At 37.2% G+C, this 18,086-nt stretch overlaps 4 protein-coding genes across 9 annotated transcripts; 2 read left to right on the plus strand and 2 right to left on the minus strand.

Annotated features, from left to right (window-relative positions):
- Window positions 1-30: 30 nt before the first annotated feature.
- On the minus strand, window positions 31-2,337 carry Tango11 (transport and golgi organization 11). Of its 5 annotated transcripts, none has more exons than XM_012376055.2 (6): window positions 2,188-2,330; window positions 1,646-1,676; window positions 1,288-1,518; window positions 1,066-1,160; window positions 855-1,003; window positions 31-780 (listed from the first exon to the last, which is right to left on the minus strand). In XM_012376055.2, exons 3-6 carry the CDS (start codon window positions 1,511-1,513, stop codon window positions 570-572), a joined length of 681 nt encoding a protein of 226 aa, XP_012231478.2. In that variant the 5' UTR covers window positions 1,514-1,518; window positions 1,646-1,676; window positions 2,188-2,330; the 3' UTR covers window positions 31-569. The 5 variants fall into 5 exon arrangements, with proteins under 5 accessions (XP_012231478.2, XP_012231476.2, XP_012231477.2 ...); XM_012376053.2 differs by lacking the exon at window positions 2,188-2,330 and adding an exon at window positions 1,908-2,175; XM_012376054.2 differs by lacking the exon at window positions 1,646-1,676 and having other exon boundaries at window positions 2,188-2,337.
- A 140-nt stretch (window positions 2,338-2,477) lies between these two features.
- On the plus strand, window positions 2,478-10,601 carry PolA1 (DNA polymerase alpha catalytic subunit). Of its 2 annotated transcripts, XM_012376276.2 has the most exons (21): window positions 2,478-2,600; window positions 2,996-3,196; window positions 3,371-3,686; window positions 3,773-4,115; window positions 4,188-4,550; window positions 4,671-5,018; window positions 5,084-5,285; window positions 5,471-5,739; window positions 5,826-5,942; window positions 6,021-6,204; window positions 6,273-6,401; window positions 6,467-6,642; window positions 6,716-6,956; window positions 7,025-7,164; window positions 7,253-7,458; window positions 7,543-7,807; window positions 7,897-8,071; window positions 8,139-8,305; window positions 8,467-8,715; window positions 8,779-8,854; window positions 8,933-10,601. In XM_012376276.2, exons 1-21 carry the CDS (start codon window positions 2,585-2,587, stop codon window positions 9,148-9,150), a joined length of 4,401 nt encoding a protein of 1,466 aa, XP_012231699.2. In that variant the 5' UTR covers window positions 2,478-2,584; the 3' UTR covers window positions 9,151-10,601. The 2 variants fall into 2 exon arrangements, with proteins under 2 accessions (XP_012231699.2, XP_067206781.1); XM_067350680.1 differs by having other exon boundaries at window positions 8,779-10,601.
- LOC105677565 (pseudouridine-5'-phosphatase-like) lies at window positions 9,211-10,305 on the minus strand. Its single transcript, XM_012376281.2, has 4 exons — window positions 10,169-10,305; window positions 9,863-10,081; window positions 9,563-9,795; window positions 9,211-9,489 (listed from the first exon to the last, which is right to left on the minus strand). Exons 1-4 carry the CDS (start codon window positions 10,230-10,232, stop codon window positions 9,310-9,312), a joined length of 696 nt encoding a protein of 231 aa, XP_012231704.2. The 5' UTR covers window positions 10,233-10,305; the 3' UTR covers window positions 9,211-9,309.
- A 1,399-nt stretch (window positions 10,602-12,000) lies between the features above and the next one.
- On the plus strand, window positions 12,001-17,546 carry Alg12 (Alg12 alpha-1,6-mannosyltransferase). Its single transcript, XM_012376277.2, has 8 exons — window positions 12,001-12,284; window positions 12,781-12,913; window positions 12,985-13,158; window positions 13,278-13,431; window positions 13,728-13,872; window positions 14,105-14,331; window positions 14,595-14,843; window positions 14,983-17,546. Exons 1-8 carry the CDS (start codon window positions 12,159-12,161, stop codon window positions 16,820-16,822), a joined length of 3,048 nt encoding a protein of 1,015 aa, XP_012231700.2. The 5' UTR covers window positions 12,001-12,158; the 3' UTR covers window positions 16,823-17,546.
- Window positions 17,547-18,086: the final 540 nt, after the last annotated feature.

The following is an 18,086-nucleotide window of genomic DNA, read 5'->3' on the forward strand; positions in this document are numbered from 1 at the left end:
GTTAATTTAAATAAATATACCGAAGAATAATTGTCATATTACACGATGAAAATATATCATCTTTAATCTGCTATATTAATACTGAGAGAGAAAACAAAAGTTACACAGATACACTCAATAAATATAATATGTGCGATGATTTGATATCTGTATTGTACGAAAATTAATTTATTAGTCTCCCGCATGCTATTTATATATACATTAACAATAATATACATATTGTCAGACCTAACAGAATACATACATATTTCTTAAAATCAAGGGAGACTTATTTCTAATACAGCAAAAACAATGGGTCAATATGCTTGCATGTTGCTTTGTCTCTAAACAGCATGATAGAAACGTGCACACATGCCTATGTCCTGTATCGCATATGCGTTCACCTTGATTGTGATTGATCTTGTAAGATTGTGGTAAAAAGTCTTTGGTTATACTTTCTTACAGCAAGAATGGGCCAAGACGCTGTTTAATAACACGTTTAATAACACGCTCCGCTCTAATGAAACAATTATCTCTGAGAAACTTTTCTTTCTTTCTTTTTTTTTCTTTCTTTTTTTTCATCTGGGAATTCAATTTCTAGTCAACCAGGAGAAAGCTTTCAAAATAAAGTACGCTACAGTTGCGAAATATAAAAACTTGTCTCTCTGCTGGCGATGCAGCATATCTAATTCAAGCGCCATCACTCTGCGATTCAACTTGCCCACTTGACGGCGTAAGTGTTGCACTTCTTCGCTGGGTGCCAGAGACACATCGAGAACATTATAAGCGGGTGTTTGTTCTCTGTATACAAGAGGGAACACTAAATAAGTAAAATATTCTGCACAAAAAGTTTCTAATAGTGTAAAAGTCTGTACCTGACATGTCTCGTTATCTGTGTTTCCGAATTATACGTCTTAGGTGCAACATTCACTGAGTTTAGAACTTCATTAGAATGCGCAGCAGGTTCCTCTTCATCCACTGCCGGAAAATAATGATTATCCAAAGTCAAAATTCTCGGAGGAGTCTGTGGATAAAGATAAGCATTTAATGACAAATTTGCAATCTGCTATTTTCTCAATATGTTACCTGCACTCTGACTATAGCAGGCTCAGTACGCATTACGGCATTTTCTAAAACAATTTCTGGTGGTGGTGCCTTGGTTCCGACATGTTGCTCTTGTCCTGTATAATAATAAATTTATACAAGATTATTTTATTAAATAAAAAATGCGATAAGATCATAAAGTACTTGCTTATAAAAATAAAAAATAATCCATTTAAAATTGCATCATATAATGTAAAATCTTACCAACAACGAGAATCCTGTCTGGTACATGCATATCAAATTTATCCATAGCTGATACTTGATTCCACATTGGCCTACTCTTAACAGTAATATCCTCCTCTGTATAATCGCTATTTACACGAATGCTTCTGGGAACTTGCATCCGTTGATTGATATCCACAGAAAAGTTTGGATCATAAAAGCCATCTATTTCACCATTAAAATGTGTAGGACTATGCGTTTTTGACATTATAACTGAAACGAAAATATTTTATTATAAAGATGATTATATAAAATCAAGTACAGTACTATAAAAAGTACTATTGAGTCACATCAACGCGTCTTGACAAAAAATATTTACATCACATGCAGAATAACTTACAAAACGACCATGTTTGCCAAATCAACGATTGCTATATAAAACCAAAGCACAGTATTAAAAAAGTGTAAAGTCACTTCAATGTTTTCAACAAAGAATTTTTACATTATAAAAAATAATGTACAAAACGACTGCGTAATTTAAACAATTTGAATCGCAACAAGCTAACACAATGCGCAAATGATAAATCGCAATAACAATGTAAAAGTATAACCAGTGGTTCTCGTTGACACTGAGATAATTATGTATTTACACTCCAACGTACAAAGGACACTGCTTTGTTTAGCAATGACATATTTTCTTTGCGCAAAAGGCAGATCTCACAAAGACAGATCGACGGAATTAGTACTTGTATTTTCTTTTATCCGCAACAAACATGTTAGATGTATGGTTATGAGAGTCATCGTCCAATTACGGATTACTCCGAATTCGCTGAGTTTACATTACTGCCCGATCGTGAATTAACACAAAACTGTTAGAGACCAATGCAAGAATCAACGAGTGCCAATCACGCGAACGTCTTGTCGGGGAGAAAGAATATTTACCCTCTTGCACCTCGTTGTTCGTTAAACATAAAGACTCCACTCCGAAGTTCGTTACGAATTTGACGGATAAAAATTCATGCAACCCCCCTGGTCATAAACTAAAATCTCAAGGTGATATAACTTAAGGGCTCTTGCACATGAAATGCTAAAATTAAAGGCGACAACACAGACTGCGCGGAAGAAACGATGACCAATCATCTCCCATTTTTTATTATTTGATCGATCTCGAATATTTATCTTGCGATAGATATCGAATTGAATAGCTCGTTTGAAACGCGAGATATCGCACCGGCGTTTTCTTCGAGATTTGTCTCCCGCCAAAAGCTCGCTGAACTATCACGACACGAAATGCCATTAGTGTGCTTCTGCTGACAAACACGTTTTTACAAAAAGAAGAATGGACGATTCACAGCGTAAGTAAATCTCCGAGAGTTACGTGAAATAACAATACATTTTTGGCTAATTATCATGCTGTAACAAATGTATTGTATGTCTTTCAACACCTGTACATTTTCTTCAATTTGATAGCATTTATGTTTTTTGTTTACATATATCAATTATATTACAACACTGAATATAAATTATTCGAATTTTCAAGAAATTACTTGCTTTAATAAATCTCAGTGAACTTTAGTAAGCTTTGATAAATTAAATATAATAAACTTTGGTTTTATTATTATGATTCATGAAAGAATGGCTTTGTCACAGCTGATCTGTCACAATTGAATGCATTACTTTGCACCACATTATAGTTATTTTGCTATGAATAATTAAATGCTAACTGTAGTTTTGTTCTAAAATGTTTTAGCATCTTCCTCCAGCAGGCCCAGACGTCAGAAGACCGATAAGGCTGGCAGGCTCTCGGCTTTGGAAAAATTAAAGGAATTTCGTAGTGGCAAACGCAGATATGAGATTGAAGAGTTAGAAAATGTGTATGATGAAGTGGATGAAAAAGAATACAGTAATACTGTTCTGAAACGTCAGCGAGATGATTGGATAGTTGATGATGGTATACAATTTCTTTCACATTTAAAACAATAAAAAATATTTTATTATAATTAAAGTAGATCATGTTAAAAGATAGCTGAAATATAAAAAATTTAAAACTAAAATTTCACCACAAAATTTGCTTTATGATAATGAAAGAATATTGAAACATTGAATTCAAATTAAAACATTGTAGGAGGAAGTGGGTATATCGAAGATGGAAGAGAGATTTTTGATGACGATCTGGATGAAGAAAGTATTCAAGAAGCGAGGAAACAGAAGCATAACATGGCTGGTCCTAGAAAGAAAAGGAAGCAAGAAGACAAGAAAAAAGGGGATATTCAAAATATGATTAGAAACATGCCTTCTAAGAAAGGTACAGATGTAGTGATCAAGGATGATGATATTTTGGGAGAGTTGCTCAGTGAGATTTCAGCAAGCAAATCGACAAACAGTCCTAAATCAGAAGGCAATAGAAATAAATTTTGTCATACAGTTCACTCAAATGCTACGTAAGTCAAACTATTCTTGTGTTATGTATGTTGTTTTATGTATGTTATCAGTTTTATAAAAGTTAATCGTAAACAAATGATTGCAGACAAAAGTATCAGTCTTCGAACATACAGAAAGAAGCAGACAATAAGAAGATATCTAAAAAGTCGGAAGAGCAGGATGTAGGAAACTTAGTAGAATCCAATAATGATCAAAGTGTAAGTCAAATAATCGAGGATGATGATACAGATCTATTATTTGATCCCCCACAAAAGAGTACAAATAAGTCTGCAGTGTCAAGTAAATGGTCAAGCATAAAAAAAGACTCGAAATTGGAAGAAAAGAGCACAAAAAAATCAGTGGAATCTAATAATATTGCACAAAGTGCAAGTCAGATAATTGAGGATGATGAATCCGCTACGATAAATCTAAGTGAATGCGTTGATGATGTAAGTTATCTATTTTTTCATCTTTATATCGTTTATATAGAAGTAAAACTACATGCGAAACATATATTGCAGCTATCTACTATAGATTTTGACGACGGCAGCATGGATGTCGACTTTTCAACACCGGCAAGCAATGTTAAACCTCAGAATAACGGAGTGGACACACAGAATGCTGCATGTAAAACTTCTGTCAAAGGTATAAAAATTGGCAATGCCGTTGATTTGACAGAAGTAGCGCCCCAATTGATCAAGACGAAGGATGAGGAAGAGGTGTTCAGGTTCTACTATCTGGATGCGTATGAAAACCCTTACAAGAATCCCGGAACTGTGTATCTCTTCGGCAAGACTTATGTCCCGAGCCATGATATGTACTGTTCATGCTGCGTTATGGTACATTGCATACCAAGAAGAATATATCTTTTGCCTAGAAAATACGTGCGTATAACTTTCAATTGCACATTTTCTTTTTTAAACTCTTATTCAATATTAATAATTGAAAAGTATTTTACAACTATTGAATTGAGTACAATTTCTTTGTATGATTGTGAATTACAGAATTCTAAAAATAACGAATTAACCACTATGGAGGACGTGTACAAAGAGTTCGATGAATACGCCAACAAGATGCGCATAATGGAATTCAACTGCAAGGAAGTAAAGAAGCATTATTCCTTCGAAAAGGAGGGTACGCCGAAGATTTCCGACTACCTGGAGGTCAGATACAACGCGCGTTATCCAGCGATCGACGCCAATTACTCGGGTCCAGCGATCGAGCGTGTGTTCGGCACGACGGTGAACGCGTTAGAGCAGCTGCTTGTCGAACGAAAAATCAAGGGGCCTTCCTGGTTGGACATAAAAAATATATCGCCCACCGCGGGGCGATTCGCCTGGTGTTCGCAGATAGTAAGTGAGCGCGTTATTAATTTAATGAGAAACGAATTTGATGTACTAATGCTGTGATGCAACAGGTGGTTACTTCGGACATGAGCAACATATCGCTATGTACCCAAGAGAGCTCCAAGCCTCCAATGGTGATAGCGACTTTGAACGTGAGGATGTCTTTAAACACGAAACTGCAGAACGAAGTGGTGATGGTCGCTGTGCTAATTCATCACAAGTACAGTGTCGACAGAGAGCCACCGAAACCACCATACGATCGCCAATTTTGCTGTATGTTCACTTTTACATTTCCCTTGTTTGTGTTATTATCATTAATAATTAGACATCTTTTGTGGTTTAATAACGAAAGAAAATTTGATGCTCAAACGATGTGAGATATTTGTTCTCCAAATCGTAGAATGATGTTTTTCAGTCTATTTACCAAGAATGAAGATTAATTTGTGGTTTTTTTATAGTTGTCACACGCCCGCGAGAGATTCCATGGCCGCGGCAAGTGCGGGATACCTTTTTGAAGGTCCCGAATACCGAAGTAATCAAGTGCGAAAACGAAAACGAATTGCTCGAAGAGCTGTTGACTCTCATGCAGAAAGCAGATCCGGATTTGATAATAGGCTACGACTGCGCATTCCAGTTTGACGTCTTGATGCAGAGAATGTTTGCGCTGAAAGTGTCTAACTGGAACAGAATGGGAAGATTAAAGTCAACTACACCTCCTCTGCTCAGGGTGAATATACTTAGCTAATTAGGAAGAATAATAGAGTTAGTATGCCGCGTAAAGATTGAACGAGTAAGACAATAATATCTCCGCAGGGAAAAATAATGCTCACTCAAGCGTTTGTGGGCCGTCCGATTTGCGACATACAAGTCTCGGCGAAGGAATTGAACTTGAAAGTCAGGAGTTACGATCTGCAGTCCCTTTGCGGCGCAGTAAGTCACACGATATTCACAATACCGCGCTCTGTTTATCTGATCTCGAATCGACGCGTTCACACACCTTTTGCTTAGGTACTAAAGACGAAGGAACACGAATGTAAGGAAATCACGCCGGCGGAGACTCCGTCGTTCTACAAGACGGCGGATAAAATAATAAGTCTAATGCATGCAACGTTGAAGGAAGCGAAATACATTATAACTATAGTGATGGATCTCAATGTTATACCGCTCGCGCTACAAATCACCTGTTTAGCCGGTACGCTTTAATACGATACTTTACCCTCAGTAATGCAGCTGCGATTAATTCTGCCGAATTTCACGCAGGCAATATTTTATCGAGGACGCTGTTGGGCGGAAGAGCGGAGAGAAACGAGTATTTGTTGCTGCATGCTTTCCATCTGAAAGATTACATAACGCCGGACAAAAAGATTGACAAGAGAGGGAAAGATGAGGGTGAGATTTTCATATACTTTCCATCTATTATCGCTTTTGCGACGCTGACGCCACGTACGTTTCAGATGGTCCGCGCAGGAAAGCCGCGGCGTATACCGGAGGTCTCGTGCTCGACCCGAAGAAAGGTTTTTACGACAAGCTTGTGCTGCTGATGGACTTCAATTCTTTGTATCCGAGCATTATACAAGAGTACAATTTGTGTTTCACAACCGTGCCCGGTGCAGCGTACGCCGACGTCGAGGTAATCTTTTCTTTTCACACGTGAACAACGCTGTTAAATAAATAATCTTGAGTAAAATGTATGATTTGCGCAGCAATTAAATATCCCCGAGTCGGATCTGGAGGCCGGCGTGATCCCGACTGAGATTCACAAGTTGGTCAAGAGCAGGCAGCAAATCAAGCAGCTCATGAAGGCGCCGAATCTATCGCCGGAGCAGAAAATGGATTACCACATCAGACAAATGGCTCTGAAGCTGACGGCCAATTCCATGTACGGATGCTTGGGAGCGACGCATTGTCGGTTTTATGCTAGAGGCCTCGCCGCTCTGGTGACGGGTAAGATGTGAAGCGGATATTTAAGATACGGCGTGGATGTAGCGCGTGAATTGACCGTTGTTCTTCAGCCAAAGGTCGGGAGATTTTGGAGGACACGAAACACTTGGTGGAGAAACTGCAGTACGAAGTAATTTACGGCGACACCGATTCCTTGATGATAAATACCAACATTTTGGAGTACGACGACGTGTTCTCGATCGGTAGAAAGGTGGGGAAGAATTTCCATCGAATTTCTATCGCGCAATTTGCGCCGTCTCGTACGTTGACTTAAGTTATCACTTCATTTACTTTTCCAGATTATGAAGGAAGTTAATAATCGATATAAAAAAGTCGAACTGGACATCGATGGAGTATTCCGGTATCTGTTGCTCTTGCAAAAGAAGAAATACGCCGCTGTTACAGTGACGAAGTTGCCAAGCGGTCAGTTGCAGTTGACGCAGGAGCACAAGGGTCTGGACATCGTAAGGAGAGATTGGTGTCCGTTGGCCTGCGACACCGGAAAGTTAGTAAATATATACTCTTTGTTTTTAGAAAATGTTAATTGTGCTCAACTTTCGCTTAAATACGATATTGCTTCCTTTTTCAGAAAAGTTCTGGATATACTTCTCTGCGATCAGTCGAGCGAGACGCGTCTGGAGCAGGTCGTGCAAATCCTGCAAAACATCGCGAAAAGCGTGAAGGAGGGAACGGCGCCGCTGTCATCGTTCGTCATCACCAAACAGTTGTCGAAGAATCCGGACGCGTATCCAGATAAGAAACAGTTATCTCACGTGATGGTAGCACTGAGACTGAACAAAGCCGGCGGTCGGATGTGGAAAGCCGGCGATACACTGCCATATGTCATATGCGAGGTTGCGATTTTAATTCGTGAACTTTTCAGATTTATAAAAACACAACTATCGAGAAACAAAGATAAAGATTGTTACTGTTTCAATGCTAGGACGGAACCGAGGCGAGCGCAACCGAACGAGCGTATCACATCGATGAGGTGAAAAATAATGAGAAATTGAAGGTGGACGTTAATTACTATCTGTTGAGTCAAATATTCCCCGTGATTTTACGCATCTGCGAACCGATCGAGGGCATCGACGATGTCTTCTTAGCCAATAATTTAGGTAATTCGGAGTTACTGAATTGTGGAAATAAAACAACGCATACTTTACCTGTCAATTTATTCGCCAGGTTTACAATATGTTTACAAGCCTAAGGCCTTAGCTTGCGAGGCGACCCTGAATCTACCGCTGGCTATCAATGACGACAGATTCAACAATTGTCTTCCTTTGACATTTAAATGTAAAAATGAACGGTGCGACGCAGAAATAGTGATTAAGGATGCCGTAACGGAGTTTGTAAGTATTTATTTTCTCTATAGAGTTTCGAAATTATCCTGAAATATTAAAAATTTCATGTAAAATTGTTATGCAACAAAATTATACTGAATATTATATTTTTTTCTCAATCAAATTGGCATAATTTTCTTTAAACGTTCACGCATATTGTTTTTTTGCAGCATTCCGGTCGGCAATTATCGCTCAGTATGTGCCCCAATCAAGACTGCAAATTACCGCCTTGGAAATACGCAAATATGATACAGAATGTAGTTCAGCTCGCCATGAGGAGAGCGATTAGCAAGTACTACAGTGGCTGGTTGGAATGCGAGAATCCACTGTGTTCCAACAGAACAAGAAGGTTGCCGTTAGATTTCGCGAAGAAGTTTCCAGATTGTCCGGCGTGCAAAGACGTTTCCATGAGCAAAGTTGTAAGTTGATTGAATCATTTTCGTAGAAATTTCCGCTATTTAACATACGCGCTGTGCTTTCAGTATTCCGGGACCGACCTCTACAATCAATTGTTCTACTATCACAAAATGTTTGACATCAATCAACCGGCTTACAAACGTAACAATCTCCATTACTTCTTGTTATTGTATTATTATTTAGAGAAATGCGGGAACGAATTTTTCAATTTGTTTCCAGATCACTTGTCACAGTGCCCGCGGGACATGATAGCCGCGTACAACTCGCTGAAAGAGGCGATCGACAGACAATTGAAGCGGAACAAGTTTTCATGCGTGAATATCACGGGAATATTTGGCAGCGCCGGTGCCAATCCCGGAATATTTGGCAGCGCCGGCTCGCGAGAGGACTTCGACGATCTGGGCGATTTCTCCGACGACACTGACAAAGAGATTTAAGAAGAAACACGGGTGTAGGAAACAGCGATCGCAAAAGATAACTGCAAGTAGGAAAAAACCTTTACGAAATTAAACGATCTTTATTCCCATCGAGATAAACCCGTACGAACTGTGTGTCTTATCAACGAATCAGTTATCACATGTGTTAAGCCGAGTGTGCTACGTCACGTATGGCGGCAGTCCGAACTTCTCCGGCTGAAAACTCTCGAGACTGTCGAGGATCAGGGTCGCTTTCTTCGTGTAACGTTTGGGGAGCATCGGGTCCGGCACCATGACGACCTGCATCCCGGCGTTCAGCGCCGCTTGCACTCCGTTCGGTGCATCCTCGAAGACCAGACACTGCAAAGTTCACAATGTTCAGACACAGCGATTCCAACGCGTATCAAACGACAGCCGAAGATCACAACGTCACCTTCGAAGGATCCGGACTGTCGGGGAAACGCTTAGCGGCCGTGAGGAATATGTCGGGTTCCGGTTTGCCGTGCGCGACCTCAGGATCCGAGCCGCCGAGCACTTTGTGGTGGAAGAGTTCGAAGAGATCCTGCCAGCGCCTGGTTTTCAGTTCGTAGTTCTCCCGATCCGAGCCCGTGGCCAGCGCGATCGGGATGTTGTTCTCTTTCAGATGCCGCAGCAGCCGCACGGCGCCTATTATCAGGATCATACGTGTGCGATATCCCGATCGGAACTAAATCTGGCGACGGTGTCTCGCTACCTGGCATGGGATTGCTGTGTGGAAACAGCTCCCGGTAGACTCCGACGATCTCCTGCTTGAATTCCTCCGGCGTCAACGGTAGTTCCAACGCTTCGATTATGTAGGCGGCTACGTCGCCGGTCTTGAAGCCCATTATTTGCGCCTTATGCTCCCACGTGAATTCCTTGCCGTAGCGATTGGTGATGCGATTGAAGGCTTTGGTGTACAGGTATTCTGTATCTGTAAAAAAAAAAGAGTTGCGACGAACTGTGGTCGAATCGAATAACCGGAGGCTGATCTCCGCTTTGTCACAGTTTCGATGCTTACCGAGCAACAAGCCGTCCATATCGAAGATGCAGTGCGTGACTTTGTTGTACATATCGGTCGACATTTTGAAATCGGAGCTTAAGTATTTTTTAACGTTAGAGACGCTGACGATGACGATAAGAAGCACTGACGGCGAGTGAGAAGAGGTGCTGCAAACTATTGTGACTATTATGCTTATCTTATCTGTCGTTCATCTCATCGCTCGTTATTTGCATACATCGCATTTCTTCGAACAATTCCTTTTACATTACGAGACTATCGAAACTGATATTAATATATAACGCCAAGATAATCGCTGACTTTGAGCGAATCGAAAAAATTGAATGAACTTGAAATATGTTTTTACGTGATATTCTTACAGATAATTTGTGAATATTGTATAAGATATATTTGATAATAAAATAAGAGCGCGCTTGTTTAATATTACAGAATATTAAGGTTGTTCTTAATAATATTACACAATCATTTATATTAATATTTTAATAGCTAAAATAATAAGAGCAACTCTCTAGTATAGTTTTATAAAAAACTGTAAAAAAAAGTGTAATATAGTTTTAATAAACAAAAGATTATTTTCAGAAAGGAAAAGTTTTTTGAGGATATTCTGTTTATTATTTAATGTATATAGAAAATATTTGAATTAACATTATATTTAATAAAAATAATACATAGAAATTGTACAAAAACAGCATTCTATATATTTGATTTTAATATTGCATAATGCACTTGCACAATATATTCTGTAATTAAAAATATAGAATATTGTGGCCCTTTAATAAGCCACTTTATTTAATTTTTTTTATTTAAAAATAATTGTTTTTATGTTACAGCTAAAATTTGATTTGTACATATAAAACACTCTGTACAAGTCAGTTCCATGAACGATTAATGGTTAGGAGGGGATATGCAAAAAGCTTCTGACGCAAACTTCATGTCAATGTAAGGTTCACATGCCATTTGTTTGTACTTGACATTGCGAGGGTCTACAGCTTTTCCTTTCAGAAAGTTAAACATATGCGGATGAATAAAATACAGAAGACTGGCGTAAAATATCACATGCACCGGTAACCTTACAAGCGATGGAAAAGCGAAGAAAAAATCATTAACGCAAATCATGATATCAAGATTATTCTGTCATATTGAAGAGAGCAATACGTTTTCTACCAAGTTCTACCTGTCCAAATCCAAGCTCACAGACAATGTAAGTTGATAATTGTGTCGGCTTCTGAGTTCACTGTCAAAAGTACACGAAATATCGGTCTACGTCGCTGGATAACTATTCTTTCTGTCGTATTGCGTTACTAGCGAGTTTGCGCAATACGTTTATTATGATGTAATTTTCCCCTATGTAAATGTAACATTCGAATTTTCTTAGTTTTCTTCAACCTTTGATATTTTTTTCTCTGTATGTGTTTATTAAAATAAATATCGTTAAAACTTTTATAATAAAAAAAAAAAATTCTGTTGCAGATGCAACTTGCAGATGAACGTTGCTTTCCAAGATTGATTCATGATGTCCAGGATTCTAAAGAAATGTAATAAGCAAAAGAATTACATTCTTTCCACATTCAATTTATAAAGTTAAGACATATTGCATTGAAAAAGAATCAAGAACAGCCAAAAAATTTGTAGTGATGTATTTATTCAGATAATTCAGATGATTCATGCACACCCATGTGTGGGCAACTGTGATTAAGGCATCTAATCAGCTCTTTATTGTCGATTTACTATCGATTTGTAAAATTGTAAATTCAACAAGTAATTCTGGAGATCTGTCTTATCTTAAAGTCATTTACGTTGGCTGTGCAAGACGCATGCGTGAGCTGCCCGTTTTGTAACAGTATACGTGGTGCCCGCCGCGCAGTTAACGTTGCGTTGACACGCTGCGCGAGATCATTCGTTCTGATATTTTAAATTTATCATGACAGAATCGCAAAATTCGACGGTACTTGACGAGTGACAGCGCGTGGCGTGAACGCAGTCCGCGATCATGGACCAGCTGATTATCCTAGTGTCGGCGGTGCATCTGCTTTACTGTCCGTTCACGAAAGTCGAGGAGAGCTTCAATCTGCAGGCAGTACACGATGTTCTCTACCACGGCTTCAATCTTACACAGGTAATGACTGAAAAATCGCGCGGCATCGGTGCGGACGCGAGGATTCGCCTCGTTTGAGAACATTTGTCGTCCGTCTCGCCCGGCTGGTTGCGATTGAGTGAACGAGCACGCAAAAAGTGTCGTATTATATTTAGCACCAGATACGCGTATTTATAAACCCGCGATCAGCTGATGCCATGTCTAATCATTTTAACGTGATAACAGGCGCAGCAGATATTTTTCAAATTTTATTTCTTACTCTTTTTTTCTTGATATTATTGTGTAAAAATCTACTTAGAAGAAAGATCGAAGAACTTGGGAGTATGTTGTATTTTAAAAAAAAGAAAATATCCACTTAACGTAAATCCGCAAGGTGATCTCTGTTTATTTTTGTCAATACTGTATGTTTTCCTAAATTCTTCTATCTTTCATCAAGTCCTTCTGATATAATTATTTATCTAGCATTACAAAGAGGAAATGAGCTTTCATTAACACATTGTGTTCTCCTTTTTCGCAGTATGATCATCATGAATTTCCTGGAGTTGTACCACGCTCTTTTCTGGGACCTATCATAATATCTGGTATTGCCTCGCCACTTGTGGCAGGCATTAATTACTTAAAGCTCAATAAATTTTTTGCTCAGTATGTGGGTAAGTTTGATAATTTTGAAATATAACGATTCTATACATTTTTGCGTGATAAAGATGATTTTGTCTTTCAGTAAGAGCAACGTTGGGTTTATTGGTAATAGCTACACTTAAGCTGTACAGACACGCTTTACAAAGTATCTTCGGACTGCAGTTTACAAAATGGTTTGTCGCCATAACAGTGACGCAGTATCATTTTATGTACTATCTCAGTCGTCCGCTACCAAATATAATGGTTATGCCACTAGGTAATGAAATAAAACTTTTTTAATGAAAGTGTCAGCAAAATAATGTTAAATTAACAAATTTTCTTTACATTTCTTTTCTTTTTATTTTAATGTGATGAAAATATTAATATGTTTTACAGTGTTACTAGCCTTATTTGGATGGCTGAGACAAAACCATGTGATATTTATCTGGTCATCAGCTGCGGCAATAATAATCTTCAGAGCGGAACTCGCTATACTCTTGGGATTATTTCTTTTATACGATATAGCCTACCAGAAACTTTCTATACCAAGGTATTTGCATATTATATCATAGACCATATTGATTTCTAATAAGGCTATAAGATTACAAACAGAAATGATTAGATTCGTCAGGGAATCTTCTGCAAAACTGCACAAAATAATTATAAGCTTTGTATGTGCATAAAATACTTAATATAAAAACTGCTCGCAAATTTTGTCAGGATAAAAGCTTGATTGCAATTTTGCATCGTTATCAGAAAAATACTTGAACTATTGCATACAAATGCGCTCTTCCCAAATTATCTCACGTTTATTGCACAATAATGTTTTGTAATAATAATTTTTAGACTACTTAAAATTGCGGTTCCAGCCGGTATATTGTTCTTAGCACTTACTGTTGCTACAGATTCAATATTTTGGAGACACATAGTATGGCCGGAAGGCGAAGTGTTTTATTTCAACACTATTCTTAATAAGAGCGGCGAATGGGGCGTATCCTTTCTGGCTATAATAAGTCTTTTTTTCAAAGGATTTTCAGTATCTCAAATAATTATAATTTATAATATAAGAGAAATTGTTTTCAATTCACTTTGAATACTAATAATAAATGATTAATATTCAAGCTATTCTAGATTCTCAAACAGATATTTTGGAAGATATTGAAGATTCTTGACAAATATATCCAATTTTTTCAATGAACGTAATGAACTTAACATGTGAACAGACATCACCATTTTTATGGTATTTTTATTCAGCGCTGCCGAGAGGTCTGGCACTTTCGTATTTTCTAATTCCTTTGGGGATGTTCTGGGACGCTAGAGTACGCGTGCTCACTGTCCCAGCTATCGTATTCGTTATATTATTTTCATTTCTACCACACAAGGAATTGAGATTTATCGTATACGTATTTCCACTGCTGAATGTTGGCGCAGCTGCCGCTTGCCACAGAATGTGAGTATTTTCCTGAAACTACAATCTATTTAATCTTTCATCAGTGGCTTGAAAGAAACATTTACTCCATTCACATTTCCAGTTTATTAGACTGACTTTTCTGGAAGAAAAATTATACTTTTTTTAGAATTAAAGCTTTAAATGTGAAACGGAAATAAAATATTGATTCTACAAATTATTAGCCACTGACGAGGGATTAAACGTCAAACTATAAATCTTTGCAGCTGCACGTAATGTGAAAATTGTTTCTCGTTGGGAATTAGATGGGAAAACAGAGCAAAAACAACGTGGAATGGTTTTTTAGCACTGGTAGTCTTGGGACACCTCGCATTAAATACTGTATTCTCCATGTTTCTGCTATGTGTGGCTGGCTCTAATTATCCTGGAGGTCTGGCAATTGCCAGATTACACAGACTTGAGAGAGATTCGGTCGAGCCGGTGCACGTGCACATTGACGTGTTAACTGCCCAAACCGGAGTGTCAAGATTCACGCAGACCAATGCTTCTTGGATGTAAGTTATTTTGTCTATCATTCTAACTTGATATATGAGAAAATGCAATAATCATTAAACCTCTTCCATTGTGCAAGAATTGTTATAATTCATTTTATTTATGATATACTTTAATAAAAAAACACTAATTATGTTTCAGTTATTCGAAGCAAGAGAACTTGACCATTGATGATCCTGAAATGCTACAATTCACTCATCTTTTGATGGAAGCAAGGAGCAAGTATTCCCCAAATATAAAGCCCTATTTGAAGACTCACGATATCATCGATTCCGTCGATGGTTTCTCGCATATAGCATTAAATTACAACATGCTGCCTCCTATTAAAATTAAAACAAAGCCTATTATATTTATTATGAAAAGAAAACCGAATGTCAAATATGATCCTAGTAAAAAAACGATTTCTACGATGGATTTTGCAAAGGATAACATCGAAGATATGGAACTAAACATGGTATATGAAAAGGCGAAGACAATGGAACCAATATTTGATGACATTATGGAGTCCTTAGAAGAATTTGGAAAACCGGAAGAAAATGAACAGAATTATGCAGCAGATATTGAAGAGATCAAGAAAACCAATTATAACACTGTAGAAGAGATAGAAAAACTTAATGATTTAATAGACGATAATATGACATCTATGGAAAATATTACTCAAATTGAAGATACAAATAAATTGTTGCCAAATATAGAAGAAGATTTTGATTCTCAAGAAAATATCGATATTTCTAATGTTGATGCCAATTCTGATAAAAAAGTAGAAATAAAGATTCGAGAAGAAAAGATTACGAAGGAAAGACTGAAGAACGATTTGAATGCACGTCAAGAAAATTATGGCGTTAAAGAGACGGTTAAAAAAATGATTCAAGAAAAAATGCTAGTCAAACAAAGGAAAGAAGCCAATGGTGAACGCAAAAATGGTGAACTTCCGATAAAACCAATGAAGAAAAGAGGAATCGTAACGGCAGAATTGCCAAAATCAAGAATATTGAAACAAGAGTCAAAGGAGCCGCCAGTTTCTACAGATAAACCAGTAAAACAAGAATCTGAGACTGTGAAAGAAGACACGAAAGATGAAAATAAACCTAGCAAGCAGAAACCTGTTAAAACAAAAAATGTCACGCGGAAGACAGACAGAGTCAATGTAATGAAGCCTGTTAACTTGAGGCAAACTGCGGAGAATGAAGTTATAACTACGGAAGAAGAGAATGAAACTATAAATGTGACGACTGACAGAAAAATTGTAGAAAAAGAAGATATTAAAGTGTCCAAATCGCTAAATGTAAGAGAAAGTATAAGAAACATAATAAATCAGTTCAAGGAATTCGAACAAGATTTTATATACGATGATACTAATTCAAAGGCATCAATAAATGACGTAAGTACTGCAGATGTCAAGAGCGATTTGCACTTACCGCAAAAGGAGAACAGTATCACTGCAGGAAGCGAGAATCAACAAGTGGTAAAAGATGCTCGAGAGAGCCTCAAAGAAATAATAGATCAATTTAAGCACATCAAGCATGAACTAACCTCGGAGGAGGACGACCAGTTTGATGAGATCGCAGCCAAATACATGGAACGACCAATCGCTGAAACGTTGCTGCAGTTCAGTGAAGCTCTGAGAGCTTTAATGCAGCGAAGAAAGAAGACTTCCTTACACGAAAATGATCGCACGTCAGAAAATCAAAGAAAACTGACGGAAGAATCCGTACAAACAACGAGAACTGCTGAAAATGATGACAGAAGTGGGAACGCAAAAGTTATAAAAATAAAGGATGAACAAGACATTGTAAATAAGCCAAAACAGGATTCTGATGTACTCTCTAATACAGACGCACACGTTGATACGTTAAGTACTGGAGATGGTCCATTAAATGCTCAAAGGTACGGCGATATTTTAGATACTGTAAATAAGATGAACACCGCAACAGGGAAAAACGGTTCACAGAGAAGTACTGAAAGCAACCAGAGCGACTAAATGTTTCGTAAGTAGTTCCGTTAAATGTTACCAGCAAGACAACTATGTAATTACATCGTGTAAATATGTTTTCCTGTGATATCCAAAATGTATTTTTTAATACGTGCTCATCAACGTGAAAAAAAGATTTATGCCTATGCAAAGTGTTTTATCAGTGCGAAAAGGTTTAAAGAAAGCACTGTAATTTTTGGTAAATTGCATTCATAATACAATCTAAATTTTTATTCTGCACGAAAGTGAAGTACATAATCTGTGTGTATAGCAAACAGAGATATATGGTCACTATATCCGTTAGCATTTTCATTTACTACATTTTTACATATAATTGTAGTTATACACGTCCATAAGTTGTGAGCATTAAACTAGTACGAGTGATACTGCTATCTTCCCACATCGATTTCTGCATTTAGATATTGCTTAAATATAAACATTTTGGATTTTTGACTACTCGATTACAATATATCGCATCGTGCTTATAGCGGTGTAACATTATAAAAAAAAACTTAGGGCAAATTGAATTATAACTTTTCACAATTTATTAATGTAATGACAGACTGATTGATTTTAACACTAATATCTACGGAAGAATCAAGTGCCTTATCAAATCTCTTCCAAAATTCAGATTGATGTAAATATACGCATATGCATGAGCATACGTAGCTGTGTGTGTGTGTGCGTAATATACCATGTATTGATGTTTTACATAAAATGAAATTGTTTAATATTATAGTTTTACAAGTTATTTCTCTAGAACATACATATCACAGCGCGCGTATTGATGGAGGAAACGTTCTTAGAATAAGTAGAAATTTTAATTATTTTTTTAAATTCTCTGATGGCACAAATTGATTGATATGTGCTCTATAAAACCGTAGTTCCCGTTAAACGATATTTTATCGCGTATGCCCTTTAAATAGACAGGAAGTCCATCGTCGCACTGGCAAAATAAATAATATGTATTTTAACAACTTTTCTGATGTAATTTTTAGATCAATTTTGATTATCAGACATGTACCTGCATTCTTGTTTGCTTCAATTTAAATTTCTGAAACGCTTTGTCATAATCCACACACAAAAGTGATTTGCTTGCGTTGAATTATTTTTGTAACAATGCAACATTCTGGACATAATTAATCTAAATTGAATTTAAAAACTCTTACTAAATTATACAATTAATTAATAAGTAAATCAAATGTAATCATACTGAAATATATTAAATTTCCAAATTGTTTATTACATTATCTTTCGCATATTTGTTATGGAT

This window comes from Linepithema humile, chromosome 2 (assembly GCF_040581485.1).
Source record: "Linepithema humile isolate Giens D197 chromosome 2, Lhum_UNIL_v1.0, whole genome shotgun sequence".
In the NCBI taxonomy this organism is placed as follows: domain Eukaryota; kingdom Metazoa; phylum Arthropoda; class Insecta; order Hymenoptera; family Formicidae; genus Linepithema; species Linepithema humile.

Excerpts from the sequence above, each read along its gene's own strand:
- Tango11 (XM_012376053.2), bottom strand. The coding sequence starts at position 1,937 with ATGTCATTGCTAAACAAAGCAGTGTCCTTT. Across the intron at positions 1,519-1,645 it reads TTGGCAAACATGGTCGTTTT|TTATAATGTCAAAAACGCAT; the intron begins GTAAGTTATTCT and ends TTTTCGTTTCAG. Across the intron at positions 1,004-1,065 it reads CTGCTATAGTCAGAGTGCAG|ACTCCTCCGAGAATTTTGAC; the intron begins GTAACATATTGA and ends CTTTATCCACAG.
- PolA1 (XM_067350680.1), top strand. Across the intron at positions 3,687-3,772 it reads ACAGTTCACTCAAATGCTAC|ACAAAAGTATCAGTCTTCGA; the intron begins GTAAGTCAAACT and ends AAATGATTGCAG. Across the intron at positions 6,643-6,715 it reads CAGCGTACGCCGACGTCGAG|CAATTAAATATCCCCGAGTC; the intron begins GTAATCTTTTCT and ends TGATTTGCGCAG.
- LOC105677565 (XM_012376281.2), bottom strand. The coding sequence starts at position 10,232 with ATGTCGACCGATATGTACAACAAAGTCACGCACTGCATCTTCGATATG. Across the intron at positions 10,082-10,168 it reads TATGGACGGCTTGTTGCTCG|ATACAGAATACCTGTACACC; the intron begins GTAAGCATCGAA and ends TTTTTTTTACAG. Across the intron at positions 9,490-9,562 it reads ACAGTCCGGATCCTTCGAAG|TGTCTGGTCTTCGAGGATGC; the intron begins GTGACGTTGTGA and ends TGAACTTTGCAG.
- Alg12 (XM_012376277.2), top strand. The coding sequence starts at position 12,159 with ATGGACCAGCTGATTATCCTAGTGTCGGCGGTGCATCTGCTTTACTGT. Across the intron at positions 13,432-13,727 it reads CAGAAACTTTCTATACCAAG|ACTACTTAAAATTGCGGTTC; the intron begins GTATTTGCATAT and ends AATAATTTTTAG. Across the intron at positions 14,844-14,982 it reads CAGACCAATGCTTCTTGGAT|TTATTCGAAGCAAGAGAACT; the intron begins GTAAGTTATTTT and ends ATTATGTTTCAG.